Consider the following 16,604-nt stretch of genomic DNA (forward strand, 5'->3'; position numbering starts at 1 on the left):
CATAGCGAGACCCTGTCTCAAAAAGACCAAAAAAAAAAAAAAAAAATAGACTGAGCGTGGAGCCGTGCCCGCCAATCTTTACTCTCTGCCTTACTGAACGTGCTGGTGCTGCGTGTGCAGCTGGATGTGAAATGCCAATGCCAATGCCAATGGGTTTGCTTTAGGAGGCCATTCAGCGTGGTGCTGGGACAGGTGCTGCGGACCATTGTGTGTGCGGCCTTGAGCAGAGGACATCTGTTACAGGGTTGGGAGGAGGGGAGAAAAGGTTGACGGAAGTTGGTGTGGCCCCTAAAGCCTGAAGTATTTTCTTTCTGGTCCTTTGAGATGTTGCCAATCCCCAGTCATCTTTCTTGTGTACTTATCTACCTGTTTATTTTTTAGCTTTTTCCAGACAGGATCTCACTATGTAGCCCAAACTGACCTCAAACTCCCAGTCATCCTGCCTCAGCCTCCTAGATACTGAGAATACAGGATGCATCACCATGTCTGCCCCACTTCAAGCGTGGACTTAGACGGAGGCTCTGCTGGACCGAGGCGGTCCCGAGCTGGTTACTAGCTGCCGACTGGCCTTGGCTGAACTGGTTGCCACTCAGCTGTGCCTCTATTCATCTGTGCAGTGGGGGTGTGGGAGGGCATGGGGGCGGCTCCCCAAGGCTGCAGGAGCTGGAGTCTGACTGCCCTTGTGGGTTCAGAGTGGGCCTTTGGGCCTGGTGGCGCACGCCTGTGATCCCCGCACTCCGGAGGCTGAGGCGGGATTATCGCCGCAGAATAGTGAGCTCCAGACCAGCCCGGACTATGCAGACCCTATCTTCAAGAAAGAGAAATAAGAAAGAGTGGCCGTGTCACTGTCGCCAGGATCACAGTCCAGCTCCCACCCTACGCGCTGTCCAGCCGGAGAGACAGAGCAGACTAGAAACACTAAAACCCAAAAATAGCAGAGGACCAGGGCCAGCACGGGGTGGAAGCAAAAGCCTGCCACCTCAGTGGGAACTCAGGGACTGAGAACCGCAGACCTGCGACTGTCCTATAACTGCACATTTAAACGCTCCCTTCCCCGTCCGCCCCGTCTGGGCAGCCGTCCAGCCCTGCGGCGGTGGTGGGCGGTGGGGGGGATGTGGGACACGGACGAGCCCTGGGCTTGCTAAGCCCTGAGGATGTGGGCTGGTGTGCTAGGCTCCCAGGGTGCTCTGAGGGGCACACGAGGGGCACACGAGGGACAGTGGTGGGGCAGCCTGTGACCCCCTCCTGGGGGCCCAGAGGGTCCTTTCTGGGGAGCACAAAGGTGCCCTGCCCCAACCACACCCCCTTGGCCCTGTGTTTTACTGTCCCTGTGGGGTGTGTAGCCTGGGGAGGTCCCAAATACCTAAAAATGCACTTGCCTGCCTAGGAGGGTGCTGGGCCGTTGCGGCCTCTAGTTGGCACAAAGAATCATTTTAAAATAACAGCTGTCTGCGTGGGGGCGCACGGTGGTACTCCTAGCACTCCTGTAATCCCAGCACTCCGAGGCTGAGGCAGGAGGATTGCTGGGAGTTTGCGGCCAGCCTGGGCTACACACAGTTCGAAGCCAGCCTGGATGACATAGGGAGACGCAGTCTTAAACAGCAGGAAATACTCCGGTTCTTCCCACAGGCTCCTGCCGGGCCCTCTCCTCACAGTGTGCCCTGCGTCACTGTCCCTGTCGCCACCACAGCTGCCCACAGAGCATGAACGAGCCGGCTGCCTGCGCGCGCCGGTGGACTCAGAGGTGGGCCTGGCACCCAGAGGGCATGTTTGGCACCAAGCGGGAGGGTGGGTGGCGGAGGTGCGCTGAGCACAGGGTGTGGGCCCCGAGCGTCAGGCCTGCGCTGCTGTCTGTGACTCCGGCAGGAAAGGCCCCCACCCCTGCCTGGGAGTGGGGCTGGTTGCAGCCACTTGGGGCCACCAGGAGAACTTTTCTGTCTATTTTTTTGGTGTTTTGAGACAAGGGCTCCACATGTAAGCACAGGCTGGCCTTGAACTCACTGGGTAGCCCAGGCTGACCTCTAACTGACAGCGATCCTCCTGCCCCGCCTCAGCCTCCCGAGTGCCGGGATGACAGGTGTGCACCGCCACACCCGGCTCAAGAATTTTCACGGAGCAGTGCAGGGTCTGCGCTCGGCCTGGCGGCTGTGCCTCCTCGGCACAGTGTCTGCTGCTTGGGCGGAGTCTGGGCCTCTGCCTTGCTGGTACTGAGGCTGGAGAGGGCCGTCGGGAGCTGCTCCACCTCGCTCCTGTGAGGGACGCACTCCTGGCTCCACTTCCAGTCCTCATCCTGCGGCCAGCTGTCAGTCTCCTGGCTGGGTTTCTGCTAAAATACCAGGGAACTGGAGCATTGACTTATTTTGAGGTGTTTTCCTAGGAAAGCACAGATCCGTAGGAAGTTGTGCAGTGCTTAGGGGGAGCCCCGCAGACCCCCGCCCTGCCGCCCACCACAGTGGTGAGGCTTGCAGGGGATATAGTGTGATTGTCGGATGACGCCAGCGCAGCCCCCGAGCTCAGGAGATTTCCTTGGTTCTGCAGGCTCTCCTGTGTGTGTGGGGGGTGTGTGTGTGTGTGTGTGTGTGTGTGTGTGTGTGTACGATGAGCAGTTTTAACATTCTGGGCCTGTTCACCACCGTCAAGACACTCCCCAAGGGAGGCATTTGTTCTCCTAAAAAGTGCTGGGCATAGTAGCACAGTCCTGTCTTCCCAGCACTAGGGAGGCTGAGGCAGGAAGATCGTCGCTAGTTTGAGGCCAGCCCGGGGTACGCAGCGAGTTCAAGGCCAGCCTAAACTGTACAGAGAGACACTCGGTTGGCTGCTCCACATTCAGGCGGGCCCGAGTCCCTTTCCGAGGCTCGAAGCCTCACGCCCTGCGCCTGCCTGCCAGGCACGCTGTCTGCGTGTGGCCCAGTGACCGTGGGGACAGCTGTCCTCTCAGAGGAGGAGCAGAAGGCTGGAGGAGTTGGGGGGCTGCCCTCCGTCCCTGGCCAGAGTGACTCCACGACCTCTGGCTGGTGGCCGCTCACCCAGTGGCCGTGTTTCCGCCCAGGTGAGCCAGGCCGCGATGGCGGACCCCCGGGACCTCTGCCCTCACTTGGACTCCGTGGGGGAGGTGACCAAAGAGGACCTGCTGCTCAAGTCGAAGGTGAGGGGCGGTGGCGATGGGCCAGGCCCGGGGCGCGGTTCCTGGGTGCGGCTGGGGCCCCTCTGGGAAGGCAGGACGCTGGCGTCTGCCCCGCAGCCTCTTCCCACGCCTTAATTACGGCCCGCCCGGGCCATCTGAGTCACTGAGGCCGGGAGAGGCTCGGTGCTGGGGGTGGAACCAGGCGCACGCGTGCGTGGCCTGCACCCGTTGCCCCCAGCCTTGCGTGCTGCAGGAAGGTGCCGAGGCCTGTGTGTGCTGTGGTTAAGCTGGATCTTCCCGGCAGGGGAACGTGGTTCAGGAATGCAGTGGCATGGCCTGGCGTGGTGGTGCACGCCTGTGATCCCAGCACTCCGAGAAGCGGAGGCAGCAGGATCTCAAATTCATGCTTAGCCTGTATAGTTCGGTGACTGAGACCCAGTCTCAAAATAAAAAGCAAAAGGCTGTTGAAGTAGCTCAGTGCAAGGGTCCTGGGTTCAATCCCCAGTGTCGCCCCTACCAAAGAGAGGCATCTGGTGTCCCCCGCCATGACACCTCGGTAAGCCCTCTCCCTGCCCCACCCCGCTCAGGTCAACACTTCTTTAGTTGCTTTTGTATGTTTTCTTTACAAAAGCCGAGACAGCAGGTGGGTAGAGCTGGTCTCCATTTCACTCTTGTTCTGTAAACCATGGCAGTTGCCAGCCGCTGCTTTGAGACATGTGGCCACAGTCCCTCTCCCAGGGACACATCTCCTGTCTCCAAGACGCCTGTTTTGGTGACCTCTGCCGGTCTGTGAAAGGGGCTGGGAGCTGCGACACAGTCACCAGGCCCCACGCGCAGGGTGCTGGATGTGCTCATTCGCTGGCCGGGCACCAGCGCCCTCTCACCGCCCCAGGGTGTAAGTGCCCTCCCGGGTCACTTGGAATTTCTCTCTCAACTCCTTGGAGCACAGCAGTTACAGGATTTTGTTTTGGAACCACTGTTCTAGACATGTATAGACAAAATGCTTCAGAGCACAGTTTAAGTTGTTACAGAGAGACCCTGAAATACAATAGCTTGCATGAGAGAGCTCCTGCTTCTCTCTCAGAACATACTAAAGGTAGATAGGCCCGGGAAGGTGGCTCTGCCATTCTTGATACGTGACTTTTTTCTCTGAGTCCAAAGTAGTTGCTTTGGCTCCTGCCATTACATCTGCATTGCACACTATGATGAGAGCAGAGACATAGCTCAGAAGAAGCCCACACCTCCTCCGCTGTTACCTCACTGTCTGGGGTGGAATGATTGGGGTAAAGCACGGAGTGCAGATAGAAGAGAGGATGACAGGAGAGGAAGGCTCTGTCTGGCTCAGCCCCAGTGATTTTATTTGAGAACGTTTTATAAGCACATGACAAGAAATCTGACGGTGCCAGGAAGGGGGCTGGGAGCCTGCTTTCGGGTGCTGGGCAGGGCCTGTCCCCGTGAGTCCCCAAAGCACCGGTGGTGAGCCAGCTGCAGCTGCTCGCCCTCCCCTCCCTTGCAGGGCACCTGCCAGTCATGCGGCGTCGTGGGACCCAACCTGTGGGCCTGTCTGCAGGTGAGGAGAGGGCATGGGGCAGGGTGTGGGTGTGGGAATGGGACTGGGAGTGCCTGTCCCTCAGGGGCCCTGCCCCAAACCCAGCACTGGCTCCCCTCAGCACTAGGGAGGCTGAGGCAGGAGGATCACTGTGAGTTTGAAGCCAGCCTGGGCTACATAGTGAGACCTTGCCTCAGAAAACCAAAGGAGAAAAAAAATTCTTAAAAGAAACAAAACAAAACAAAACACAGCATTATGGGTACAAGTGAAGACCAAGACAGGCTTTCAGAGGACCTGGGCCCCAGGCACTAGGGCTGCCACTCAGCGGAGGGGGAGCGGAGGACAGGCGGCTGTGCTTCCACCCAGGGCCGCCCACGGTCAGGAGAGACAGCCGAGGACATTAGGAGACGGCGTGCCCTCAGCCTGGTGCTCGCCACCATGGGGAGGGCCCCCCCAACCCACCATGCCTGCAGGGGCAGCGCTGGACTAGAGACGGGCTAGGGCACCTGAGGGCCCCACCCCCGGGCTCAGGCCACCTGGCTACCTGGCTTCCGCCTGCACCCAGTCAGTGTCCACGGGGAGAAAAAGATTTTGAGGCCCAGGGTGCTAGGGCTTGGATTTCAGCAGCCCCAGCAGGAAGCAGGGCTCCGTGGAGGGAGGGACAGAGCGTGGGCCCCAAGTGGCCCCAGAAGAGCGAAGCCCAGGCCACGCCGCCCGTCCATCTCGCCTGGCGTGAGCCTGCGTTCCCTGGCTGGCAGAGGCACCCCTCCCGCTGGGCGTGGGGGCAGTCAGGACGCAGTCAGGAGCTGCCGCGCAGCTCGTCCCTGCTGGTCCCAGCCCGCACCTCCCCCGCAGGCGGCCTGTCCCTACGTCGGCTGCGGAGAGTCCTTCGCTGACCACAGCACCCTCCACGCGCAGGTGGGTGGGGCCCGGCTGCGGCCTGCGCCAGCTGCGGGCTCTGTGGCTGGGAGGCTGGGGGCAGAGCATGGGGACAGTCCCAGCAGGAGCCCGTCGGTGTGGTGCGGGGGCCCCGGTGACAGCCCGGTGGGGAGCGGGGCCGGTGGGGGCTCCTTGGCCCTCACCCCGCACCCCGCCGCAGGCGAAGAAGCACAACCTGACGGTGAACCTGACCACCTTCCGGGTGTGGTGCTATGCGTGCGAACGAGAGGTCTTCCTGGACCAGCGGCGGGCGGCCCCGCCCAGCGCCCCGCTCAAGTTCCCCGAGCAGGTACCCGACGGGGCGGGGCGCAAGGCCACTGTGCCGCGCATCAGTGTGGCGGGGACACAGGGGGCCGCAGAGGTCCGGGGTCTGGGGATCAGAGTGTGAAAGCGCAGGGCAGGGCCCAGGTGGCCGATGGCAGCTCCAGATCTGAAGGCGTCCCGAGCGGTCACTGCAGTGCCCCTCTCGGGGAGACTGCCCGGGTCCCCCGGGGCCATGTGGCGCCAGTGGCTTCTCTGAGCCAGTGTGGCGGGGGCTGCCCTGGGCGGGTGGATGCGCCCCCACGTGAGATGCGCCTGGTCGGCCTGCGGCCAGCTCGCTCGGGAGCACGGCCGGCCTAGAACAGCTGTCAGTGCACACAGCGAGCAGTTTCAGTTGCGTTCCAGCCGTCTGAGGCCAGCGGACGCACGGAGACGTGCAGGATTAATCGCGCTTCCAGGAGACGCTGTGTTGTCCTGAGCCTGTGTTTTCGCAGGTGTTTCCAAGTGACAGAGGTCATTCATTCTTACAAATAAGATGGATGAAGCGGGGTTGCCGGGATAAGCCTGCCCCACCGCGCCTCCCGGGCTCTACCGAGGGCCAAGGGCCGGGCAGGTGCCCCATTCCTCACCCCGGGTCTCCATTGCAGGGCTCCCCACTGCCCTCCCACCCCCTGAAAGCCGTGCCCGTCGCTGTGGCTGATGAAGGGGAGTCAGAGTCAGAGGACGATGACCTGAAACCTCGAGGTGACAGCGCCAAGTGGGGGGCTGGCAGCTGGGTCTCTGCTTGTGCCCGCGCTGCAGATGGCCCCACTGGGCGGGGCCCCACCCAGGGTCCCAGAGGCCCGGCCTTCTGCCCGCGGCCCCCATGTGGCCCTCGCGGGAGGACGGAACCCTGGAGGGCAGAGCCCAGCCCAGCCGAGCCAGGCGTGTGAGGTCCCCTCCCCAAGGGGGCCCTCACCTCCCTGCTGTCCCTCCCCAGGCCTCACGGGCATGAAGAACCTCGGCAACTCGTGCTATATGAACGCCGCTCTGCAGGCCCTGTCCAATTGGTAGGTGCCCTCGGGCCGAGGCCAGGGTGGGAGACACAGCCCCTCCCGCAGGGACACATCTGCAGAGGTGACCGGAGAGGCCCCAGGGCTGGGCTCCAGATCTGGGCGTGGAAGAGGGAGACGGGGCGTGTGTGTGGCCCAGGAGAGCCCGCAGGATGAGCCCTGGCGCGGTCCTGAGGCCAAGGCCAAGGCGTCATGGCCGCCGGCGTTTCTGTCCTTGGCTTGCAGATGGCAGCCGTCCTCTCACCCTGTCCCCCACACACTGTCCCTGTGTGCACATAGGCCTGGTGTCTCTGGGCGTTCAGGTTCCTCTGTCCAGGGTGCCAGGCAGATGGGTTATTGCCCCGGAGCCGCCGCAGTGCCTCTGAGGACCTCTGTCCCAGGCTCGTCCAGGGACAGCGTCAGGATGAGGACATGCGCCGTGGGCAGTGGCTGCGGTCCACAAGGGGCCCCTACAGCAGCTGCAGGCCGTTCCGGGTGCAGTGGCCTCTGCTGCTGTGCCCGGGCTTCCATGGCTCCTCCTGACCGCTGGGTGCCCCTTCCTCTTGCCCAGCCCCCCGCTGACCCAGTTCTTCCTGGAGTGTGGCGGCCTGGTGCGCACAGACAAGAAGCCGGCCCTGTGCAAGAGCTACCAGAAGCTGGTCTCCGAGGTCTGGCACAAGAAGCGGTGAGCGCCTGGGGTGTGGGGGCCGGGCCTTCTCAGCCCCTGGGTTGAGGGGGAGCTGAGGTGCAGGGGGCTCTAAGTGCCTTGTTCATAGCCAGGTGTGTGGAGCACATCTGTAATCCTAGCACTCAGGAGGCCGAGGCAGGAGGATGACCATGCCTTTGAGGCCAGCCTGTGAGCTCAGGACCAGTCTAGAATGCAAAGTGAGACCCTGTTACAAAAAAATAAATGAATAAATAAAATGTTAAAGAAAGAAAAGGCTGGGCGTAGTGGCGCACGTCTGTAATCCCAGCACTCGGGAGGCTGAGGCAGGAAGATCGTTGTGAGTTTGAGTCCAGCCTTGGCTACAAAGTGAGCTCAAAGCCAGCCTGAACTGCATAGCAAGACCCTGTCTCAAAAAGACAAACAAACAAACAAACAAAAAAAACAAAGAAAGAAAGAAAGAAAGTATCTTGCTCACAATCATGCAGCTTGCAGCCACCCTCAAGATGGAGCTAGAATTTGGCCCTGGGTTGAGCCCAGCTGGCAGCCAATTTTCAGAAAGCCAGGCCAGGCCTGGGCTCATCCTCAGCTGCAGCTGAGGTCCCTCAGCAGGTGGGCGACACCAGGCTTGGCTGTGGCTCAGGGCAAGATGGGTTGAAGACCACAAGCTCAGCCGGACCTTCTTCCAGGGAACACGACCGGCGGAGGAGAAGATGAGCACGTGCAAATCACAGGGGTGCCCGCCCGTAACTCCAGCTGCACGGGGGCTGAGACAGGACAGTCGCAAACTCGAGGCCACCCTGGGCCACTCAGGGAGACCCACTCTCAAGTTAAAGTAAAAGCCAGGCCCAGGGCGTCGCTCAGTGGGTAGTGCTCGCCTCGAATGTGTGAGGCCCTGGGCTCCGTCCCCAGCGCCACAGACGTGATGCCAAGCAGTGAACTGCTGGCACCTGCACTTTACTTGTGCAGAAAATTCTGGATTTTATGGACTTTCAGATTTTTTGTTTTGTTTTTTGAGACAGGGCCTTGCTATGGAGCCCAAGCTGGCCTTGAACTCACAGTGATCCTCCTGCCTCAGCCTTCTGCGTGCTGTAATTGCAGGCATGTGCCACCACGCCCGGCAGACTTTTAGATTTTAAGTAATGAGCATGTATTACTCTGGAAATGAGAACCACGGTAAACATTGTACAGGGAGGGTTGAGGCAGCAGCTGGGGCTCCACGTTCTCCCTCTGGCTTGTGTGGCCGTGGGACCTGCCGGTCTCCAGGCTGGGGCAGTCCCCACAGCTGATCTGATCTGGCCTCACTGGCCACCTGCACTCCAGCATTACCTCTCACGGTGGAGCACTGGGAGTGACGGGCTGGGTCTCCCCACAGGCCGAGCTACGTGATCCCCACCAGCCTGTCTCATGGGATCAAGTTGGTGAACCCGATGTTCCGAGGCTACGCCCAGCAGGTAGGCCGTGAGCCGCCGGCACTGAGCTGCCGCAGAGTGGAGCTGCCGTGGCAGGGGCAGGAGGCCTGTGGCCAGGCGGGGGCTGCCGGCTGAGGCCGAGTGGGGCCAGCTGTGCGCCCCAGCGCAGCCAACCTGTCCCGGCCCCATAGCTTGTGGCAAGCCGTGCAGGTAGTGGGGTCCAGCTGGGACTCAGTTCCTGCCCATAGTGGCACCAGCCCATGAGCAGAATCCCAGCTCTAGTAAATGAAAATGTGAATTGCAATTTTTTTAATCTGGGAGAACTTAGAAGTAGCCATACAGGACAGGTGTAGTGGTGCACGCCGGTCATCCCAGCACTCAGGAGGCTGAAGCAGGAGAATCAGGACAACTTTGAGGCCAACCTGGGCTACATAATGAGTTCAAGCTCAGCCTGCCCAAAAACAAACAAAAAAGCCATATGACAGGGTTGGTTGTAATCCCAGTACTCAGGAGGCTGAGGCAGGAGGATCATTGCAAATTCGAGGCCAGCCTGGGCTGCAAAGTGAGCTCAAGGCCAGCCTGAACTGTGTAGCAAGACCCTGTCTCAAAATGACCAAAAAAAAAAAAAAAGCCGTATCTTCCTAGTTTCTAAAATCATGAGACCTGGTTGGGCATGCTGGTCTGTGCCTGTCATCCTAGCACTCTAGGAGGCTGAGTTTGAGTTTAACCTGGGCAGCCTGGTGACTTAGCAAAACCCTGTCTCAAAATGAAAAATAAAAAAGCCCGGGGGATGTAGTGCAGCGCAGTGGCCCTGGGATCAACGCCAGCACCCTGTGCACGCAGGCACATCACGAGGCCAAGAGGAGGCCGTGGCAGCGGCAGCTATGTGCAGGTCAGCCAGCCCCAGGCTGAGGCGCCAGCTCCTGGAGTCCACGTCCCCAGTGGCCCAGGTGGCCCCTTGGCCGGGTGTCGGCGGAGCCCGTGGCCAGAGCTGAACCTGGCTGCGCACCCTCTGCTGCTGAGCACAGGTCCCTGGCCGTAGCACGGGGGTGGGGGGTTGCCTGTGCCAGGGCATCGGCCGCTGCCGCACCTCCGCTCACGCTTGGAGCAGGTGCCAGGCCCGGCCTGGACAGCGCCTTCCGGAGGAGTGACGGCTCCCACTGTGCACGTGAGGGGGCTCCGCTGTCCCCCGTGGCGCAGTACAGCACCCAGGCTCAGGTCACCCAGCGCCTGGGGTGGGGGCGGGATCAGGCAGCACGGGGCTCCCCTTCACATGGGGCCGCCTGGCTCTGGAGCGGGCACCCTGGTGGCCCTGGGGAGGACACCGCTGAGGGGCTGCGAGGACCTGTGTGGCGTCGTCCGGCTGCAGGAGAAGCCTCCTTCTCTGTGGTTCGTGGACTCACACGGGGACAAGTCTGGGCCTGTGGTGCGACCAGGCTGCGGCAAAGAACACGTCCATCATGTCCATCATGTCCATGCTCCTTGGTGAAGGAGCACAGTGCTGTGTGTGTGTGTGTGAGAGAGAGAGTGTGTGTGTGTGTATGTGAGAGAGAGAGTGTGTGTGTGGTATTGGGCCTCACACCCTGGGCCTTTACACTGAACTACATATCTAGTCCTTTTTAAAAATTTTGAGACAGGATCTTGCTAACTTGCCCAGGCTGGGCTCAAACTTGAGGCCCTCCGGCCTCAGCCTCCCAGAGTGCGGGGATCACACTTGTGTGCCACCACACCTGGCCAGGGTGCCCCTGTTAAAGGTGGGACCAGAAGAAGCTGGTTGGCTGCTGTTTCTTTTCTTTTTTCTGGCTTTTTGGGATAGGGTCTCTGCTATGCAGTTCAGGCTGGCCTTGAGCTCACTTTGTAGCCCAGGCTGGTCTTGAACTTGCAACAATCCCCTTGCCTCAGCCTCCTGAGTGCTGGGATTACAGGTGTGTGCCACTACACCTGGTGGGCTGCTGTTTCTTTATTTATTTATTTATTTTTTTTGCTTTTTGAGACGGTCTTCCTATACAGTTCAGGCTAGCGTTGAGCTTACTTTGTAGCCTAGGCTGGCCTTGAACTCACAACAATCCTCCTGCCTCGGCCTCCCAAGTGCTGGGATTACAGGCATGTGCCACCACGCCCAGCAGGCCTCTGTTTGTTAAGGGGACCGTTCTTCGTGCCTGTCTCAGGACACCTGCCTGCCTAACTCTGTGACACTGGCTGGTGGCCCTGACCTGGCCGTCTGCCCCAGTTCCCTCTCTGCGGTGGTGCCCAGAGACCCCTGCCTCAGTGGAACTGTCAGGGCCACCTCCAGTGCCCTTGGCTGTCAGTCAGCTGCCTTCACCCCCTGGTGCCCTTTCCCCGCACCTGCCTTGAACGCAGCCCACTCAGCCATGTCCCCGCAGGCAGAGGCTGCAGGCGCGTGTCCCCAAGTGTCCCCTGACGCAGGCCCCTTGCAGGACACCCAGGAGTTCCTGCGCTGCCTCATGGACCAGCTGCACGAGGAACTCAAGGAGCCCGCGGTGGCGGCGGCTGCAGCGCTAACGGAGGCCCGGGACTCGGACTCGAGCGACACGGATGAGAAGCGGGAAGGCGACCGCAGCCCCTCGGAGGACGAGTTCCTGTCCTGCGACTCCAGCAGTGACCGGGGCGAGGGCGACGGGCAGGGCCTTGGCGGGGGCGGTGCGCAGGCCGAGGCGGAGCTGCTGGCCGCGGAGGAGGCGGGCCGGGCCATCTCGGAGAAGGAGCGCCTGAAGGACCGCAAGGGCACCTGGGGCCAGCAGCGCAGCAGCTCGGAGCAGGTGGATGAGGACGCCGACGTGGACACCGCCCTGGCCGGCCTGGCTGAGCAGCCCCCCGAGGCCCAGCCGCCGTCGCCGCGGCCCAGCAGCCCCTGCTGGACGCCAGGTACAGAGCGCAGGGACCCAGCCCCTCTGCGGCGCCACCGCCCTGGGGCCAATTCTGCCCCCAGCCGTGGCCAGGGGAGAGGGACGCTGGTGCCCCGCCGCAGCTGCCCCTCGGGAGGGTGCTGTCTCGCGTGCCCGGGCCCAGTGGGCGCAGGGCGCAGGGCAGAGGGAACCCTGCTGCGGAGCTGGCACAGGGACTCCGGCTAGCCACCTGGCTCAGCACCGTGCCTTCTCTGCCCTCAGAGCCCGATAACGACGCCCACCTCCGCAGCCCCTCTCACCCCTGCAGCCCCGTCCACCTCCGCGAGGGCCACGCCAAGCTGGCCAGCAGCCCCCGACGCACGAGCCCCGCGCGGACCGGGCCGTCCTATGTGCTCCGGAAAGGTGCGCGGGTGCGGGCGCAGTGGGCCCCGGATGCGGGGGGAGTGAGCAGGACCGTGTGTTAATCATACAGAGCGACCCCTGGGCCCGGCAGGGTTCCCGGCGCCTGTGCCGTTGCAGGCGGGTGAGGGTGGGGCGCCACGTGTCCCTCGCTCTGCCCCCAGCCCAGGTCTCCGGCAGCCGGAGGCGGAAGGAGCAGCACTACCGCAGCGTCATCTCGGACATCTTCGACGGCTCCATCCTCAGCCTTGTGCAGTGTCTCACCTGTGACCGGGTGGGTGGGCCTGCCCTGCCCGGGGCGCCTGCCAGCCGGGGCTGGACTTGGACTTGGGATGCTGACCTCCGCCCCCACAGGTGTCCACCACAGTGGAGACGTTCCAGGACCTGTCGCTGCCCATTCCTGGCAAGGAGGACCTGGCCAAGCTGCACTCGGCCATCTACCAGAACGTGCCGGCCAAGCCGGGCACCTGCGGGGACAGCTACGCAGCCCAGGGCTGGCTGGCCTTCGTCGTGGAGTACATCCGGCGGTACGCGGGGTCCGCGTGTCCCCACTGTCCACAGGGAGGCGGCAGAGGGAGCCCCGGTCGCCGGTGGGGAGGGAGCTGCCCTGGCCATTTGGAGACAGCGGGGACGCGTGGTCAATGAGGGTGGAGGGCAGGTGACACCCAGAGGGACCTTGCCAGATGGATGGACGAGGCTGGCAGGGCTGGGGAGGGGACAGTCCTTGCCCGAGGTCCCCTGGGGCTGACCGCGCTGCGCCTCTGGGCTCCAGCCAAGCCCCCCGGACGCCCTCCTGCCCAGGCTCCGCAGCCCGCACCTTCTCTGCAGGTTTGTGATCTCCTGCACCCCCAGCTGGTTTTGGGGGCCCGTGGTCACCCTGGAAGACTGCCTGGCTGCCTTTTTTGCTGCTGATGAGCTGAAGGGTGAGGCTGGGCTGGCAGGAAGAACCGGGAGGACCTGGCTTCAGTTTCCCTGCAGTACTGATGAGCTGGAACAGCGTTTGTTGAACGTGTTGACTGCATTTCCTCAAAATTCTCCATCTCTTTCCTTTCCTTATTTTTTTGTTAACTGTTCAGCATTTTATTTACCTTTGAGAAATAAACCTGTCTCTCTCTTTCTCTCTCTCTGTCTCTCTCCAATTTTTAGTTGTATCAAACTATAACAAAAAAATTTACTGTCATAAAGCCAGGTGTGACTAAGGAAGCTGAGGCAGGAGGGTCGCCATGAGTTTGAGGCCACCCTGGACTACATAGCGAGACCCTATCTCAAAATCCCACCTCCCCCAAAAAGAAAGTTTCCTGTCATGGCCATTATTGATGTTACTTTTAACATAAATATGCTGTTCAGTCATATTAAGTACATTCACGTTATTGTACAGCCGTCACCACTACCTACTCCAGAACATTGTCACCCTGTAGAACTGAAACTTTTTTTTTTTTTTTTGGTACTGTTTGAATTGAACTTACGGCCTTGTGCTTGCCAGGCAGGCGCTGTGCCGCCTAGCTAAATCCCCAGCCCCAAAACTGAAACGCTTTATGCATTCAGTTTCACTGAGGCCTGGCGTGGTGATGCACGCCTATGATCCCAGCACTCAGGAGGCTGAGGCAGGAGGATCTCTGAGAGGCCAGCCTGGGCTACAAAGTGAGTTCAAGGCCAGCCTGAACTGCAGAGAGAGACCCTGCCTTAGATAAATGAAAGTCCACAGCCCTCTGGTTCCTGCCTTTAGCAACGGCATGTGTTCTGAGCGCAACATCCTCGGCTCATCCAGGCTGTAGCCTGTTTCAGATGCGCCTCCCTTTTTGAAAGCTGAGTAGTATTCTACTCTGGGTTGTGCACACTTTGTCCCTTCACCCCTCGGTGGGCCTGTGGCTGCGTCTGTGCTGAGGTATTGGGAGGAGAGGATGGGCGCTACAAGCTCGGGATAGAAAGCTCTTCTTTCATCTCTTTGCTCACACCCAGCGAGAGAATCTCCAGGTCAGGGATTCTGGTCCTGACTGAGGAGCCGCCACGCTCCGACACCCAGGCTGCGCATGTCCTGTCCCCTCCGGGAGCGCACGGGCTTCCGGTCTGTGGCTCCTCAGCATTCTTTGCTGGCCTGGGGAGAGTAGCAGGCCTAATGGGTGTGAGGTGCTTTTGCACCGTGAGGCTTTTATTTATTCTTAACAGCGCTAGCGCTTGGACCCAGGGCCTTCACACGGAGCCACATCCCTGTCCCTCTTCCTAGTTTTTATCTTAAGATGGGGTTTCGCTAAGTTGCCCAGGCTCAGCTCCCTGAACTCCGGATCTTCCTGCCTCGGCCTCCCGAGTGCTGGGTGACAGGAGTGCGCGCCGCGGCCTGCTCACCGGGATTTCCTCCGGCACCGACCCTCACTTGCTCTCTTTCTCCCATTCCCACCCCTGCTGGCCCTGGCCCTGTCCTGCGCCCAGGTGACAACATGTACAGCTGCGAGCGGTGCAAGAAGTGAGTGCGCCCTGGGGGCCCTCCCCACACCCCTGAGCTGCCCGGTGGTCCCCAAGGGGCCCCTGGGGCATGCAGCATGCCTGCTCCCCGGGAGACGCTCACGCTGGCTCTCTCCCCAGGCTGCGGAACGGTGTGAAGTACTGCAAGGTCCTGCGGCTGCCCGAGGTGAGCGCCCCACAGCGCCCCACGCGGACTCGGGGTGCCCTGGGAGGCTGCAGGAGCCACTTCTGTGTCTGCACCCCGCACCCACAGGCCGTCAGCGAGACCTGAGGGTGTGGCGTCCTCAGCCCGGGGCAGGACGGGCGGCAGATGGCCGAGCCCTGAGGGGCTGCAGTGAGGTCTGGGGCTGCACGGAGGGGTTCTGGGGTTGGGTACCAGTGCAGGGGGCGTGGTGGCCCAGCACAGCTTGCAGGGGGCCCTTGGCCCTGGCGGCAGCAGGGCCGTGGTCACCATGTCGCAGAGGGCCCACACCTGTCCCCTGGCAGCCTGGGCCTGCCTGCCGTGACCCCGTGTCATCCCAGATCCTGTGCATCCACCTGAAGCGCTTCCGACACGAGGTGACGTACTCCTTCAAGGTCAGCAGCCACGTGTCCTTCCCCCTCGAGGGCCTCGACCTGCGCCCCTTCCTGGCCAAGGAGTGCACGTCCCAGATCACCACCTACGACCTCCTGTCCGTCATCTGCCACCATGGCACAGCAGGCAGTGAGTGGCCCTGGGCCCGGCCCGGCCCCGCCCTCTGCCCCCCGCACCCCGTGACCCCCGCTGTCACACCCGCCAGGCGGCCACTACGTCGCCTACTGCCAGAACGTCATCAACGGGCAGTGGTACGAGTTCGATGACCAGTACGTCACCGAGGTGCACGAGACCGCCGTGCAGCATGCCGAGGCCTACGTGCTCTTCTACAGGTGCGCGGCCGGGCCGCGGAGAGGGGGCGGGCGCCCGCGAGGACAGGCTCTCTCACTCCGTCCCCGTGGCTCCTGCCATCCCTTCCCGTGCCAGGAAGAGCAGCGAGGAGGCCGTGCGCGAGCGGCAGCAGGTGGTGTCGCTGGCCGCCATGCGGGAGCCCAGCCTGCTGCGCTTCTACGTGTCCCGGGAATGGCTGAACAAGTTCAACACCTTCGCCGAGCCGGGGCCCATCACCAACCACACCTTCCTCTGCGTGCACGGAGGTAAGGCGCCCTCCTGGGGGCCGCGGGCGGGCAGCGGGCGGCCCGAGCCCATTCCCTCGCTGTCGCCGCAGGCATCCCGCCCAACAAGTACCACTACATCGACGACCTGGTGGTCATCCTGCCGCAGACCGTCTGGGAGCACCTGTACAACAGGTGAGGGCGGGCGCTGCCCGGGTTCCCTGCGTGGGGACCTGCGGCCAGGCCGGCGGCTCTGCAGCCGGGACAGGGCAGGCCGGGAAGGGCCCAGGCCGGAGTGGCTGCGGGGTGGGGGAGGAGCCCTCGGGGAGGGGCACCTGCTGGGGACCCAGACTCCTCCACGGCCGCCGTGGCGGTGCCCCGGCCCTGGCCGCTCAGGCCCATGCCTCCCTCGGCGTAGGTTCGGCGGTGGCCCTGCCGTGAACCACCTCTACGTGTGCCCCGTGTGCCAGGTGGAGATCGAGGCGCTGGCCAAGCGCAGGAAGGTGGAGATCGACACCTTCGTCAAGGTGCCCGGGGCGCCGGAGCCCGTGTGGGGGTGGGGTGCTCTGTGAACGGGGGAGGGCTCCGCTGACCCTGAGGCTGCTGCTGCTGGCAGTAGCGGGGCAAGGTGAGTTTTGTAAAGTTGGGGCGTTTTTTTCTTTTTGCAGTACTGGGGGTTGAACTCAGGGCCTTTATGCTAAGTTGTATTCCAGCTCTTTTTTTTTTTTTTTTTGTTTTGACAATGTCTTAGGAAACAGGACAGAGTAGCT

General features: G+C 61.9%; 1 protein-coding gene across 6 annotated transcripts in view; it reads left to right on the forward strand.

Moving 5' to 3' along the window:
- Usp20 (ubiquitin specific peptidase 20) overlaps nucleotides 1-16,355 on the forward strand; it is a gene marked incomplete at its 3' end in the record, with an annotated part of 27,114 nt that extends 10,759 nt beyond the window's left edge. For 2 of the 6 annotated variants that reach the window (XM_013506663.1, XM_013506664.1), the window contains 21 exon segments: nucleotides 1,630-1,744; nucleotides 3,050-3,145; nucleotides 4,641-4,694; nucleotides 5,511-5,591; nucleotides 5,773-5,901; nucleotides 6,521-6,617; nucleotides 6,853-6,922; nucleotides 7,476-7,589; nucleotides 8,944-9,022; nucleotides 11,419-11,866; nucleotides 12,109-12,249; nucleotides 12,411-12,520; nucleotides 12,601-12,773; nucleotides 13,075-13,169; nucleotides 14,650-14,707; nucleotides 14,827-14,872; nucleotides 15,229-15,409; nucleotides 15,486-15,612; nucleotides 15,707-15,876; nucleotides 15,948-16,029; nucleotides 16,253-16,355. In XM_013506663.1, coding sequence (XP_013362117.1) covers nucleotides 3,065-3,145; nucleotides 4,641-4,694; nucleotides 5,511-5,591; nucleotides 5,773-5,901; nucleotides 6,521-6,617; nucleotides 6,853-6,922; nucleotides 7,476-7,589; nucleotides 8,944-9,022; nucleotides 11,419-11,866; nucleotides 12,109-12,249; nucleotides 12,411-12,520; nucleotides 12,601-12,773; nucleotides 13,075-13,169; nucleotides 14,650-14,707; nucleotides 14,827-14,872; nucleotides 15,229-15,409; nucleotides 15,486-15,612; nucleotides 15,707-15,876; nucleotides 15,948-16,029; nucleotides 16,253-16,355 — 2,439 coding nt within the window. 6 annotated transcript variants of the gene reach the window in all.
- Between the last annotated feature and the right edge of the window lie 249 nt (nucleotides 16,356-16,604).

The sequence above is a fragment of the Chinchilla lanigera genome, unplaced genomic scaffold (assembly GCF_000276665.1).
Source record: "Chinchilla lanigera isolate Chin_1 unplaced genomic scaffold, ChiLan1.0 scaffold00112, whole genome shotgun sequence".
Taxonomy (NCBI): Eukaryota; Metazoa; Chordata; class Mammalia; order Rodentia; family Chinchillidae; genus Chinchilla; species Chinchilla lanigera.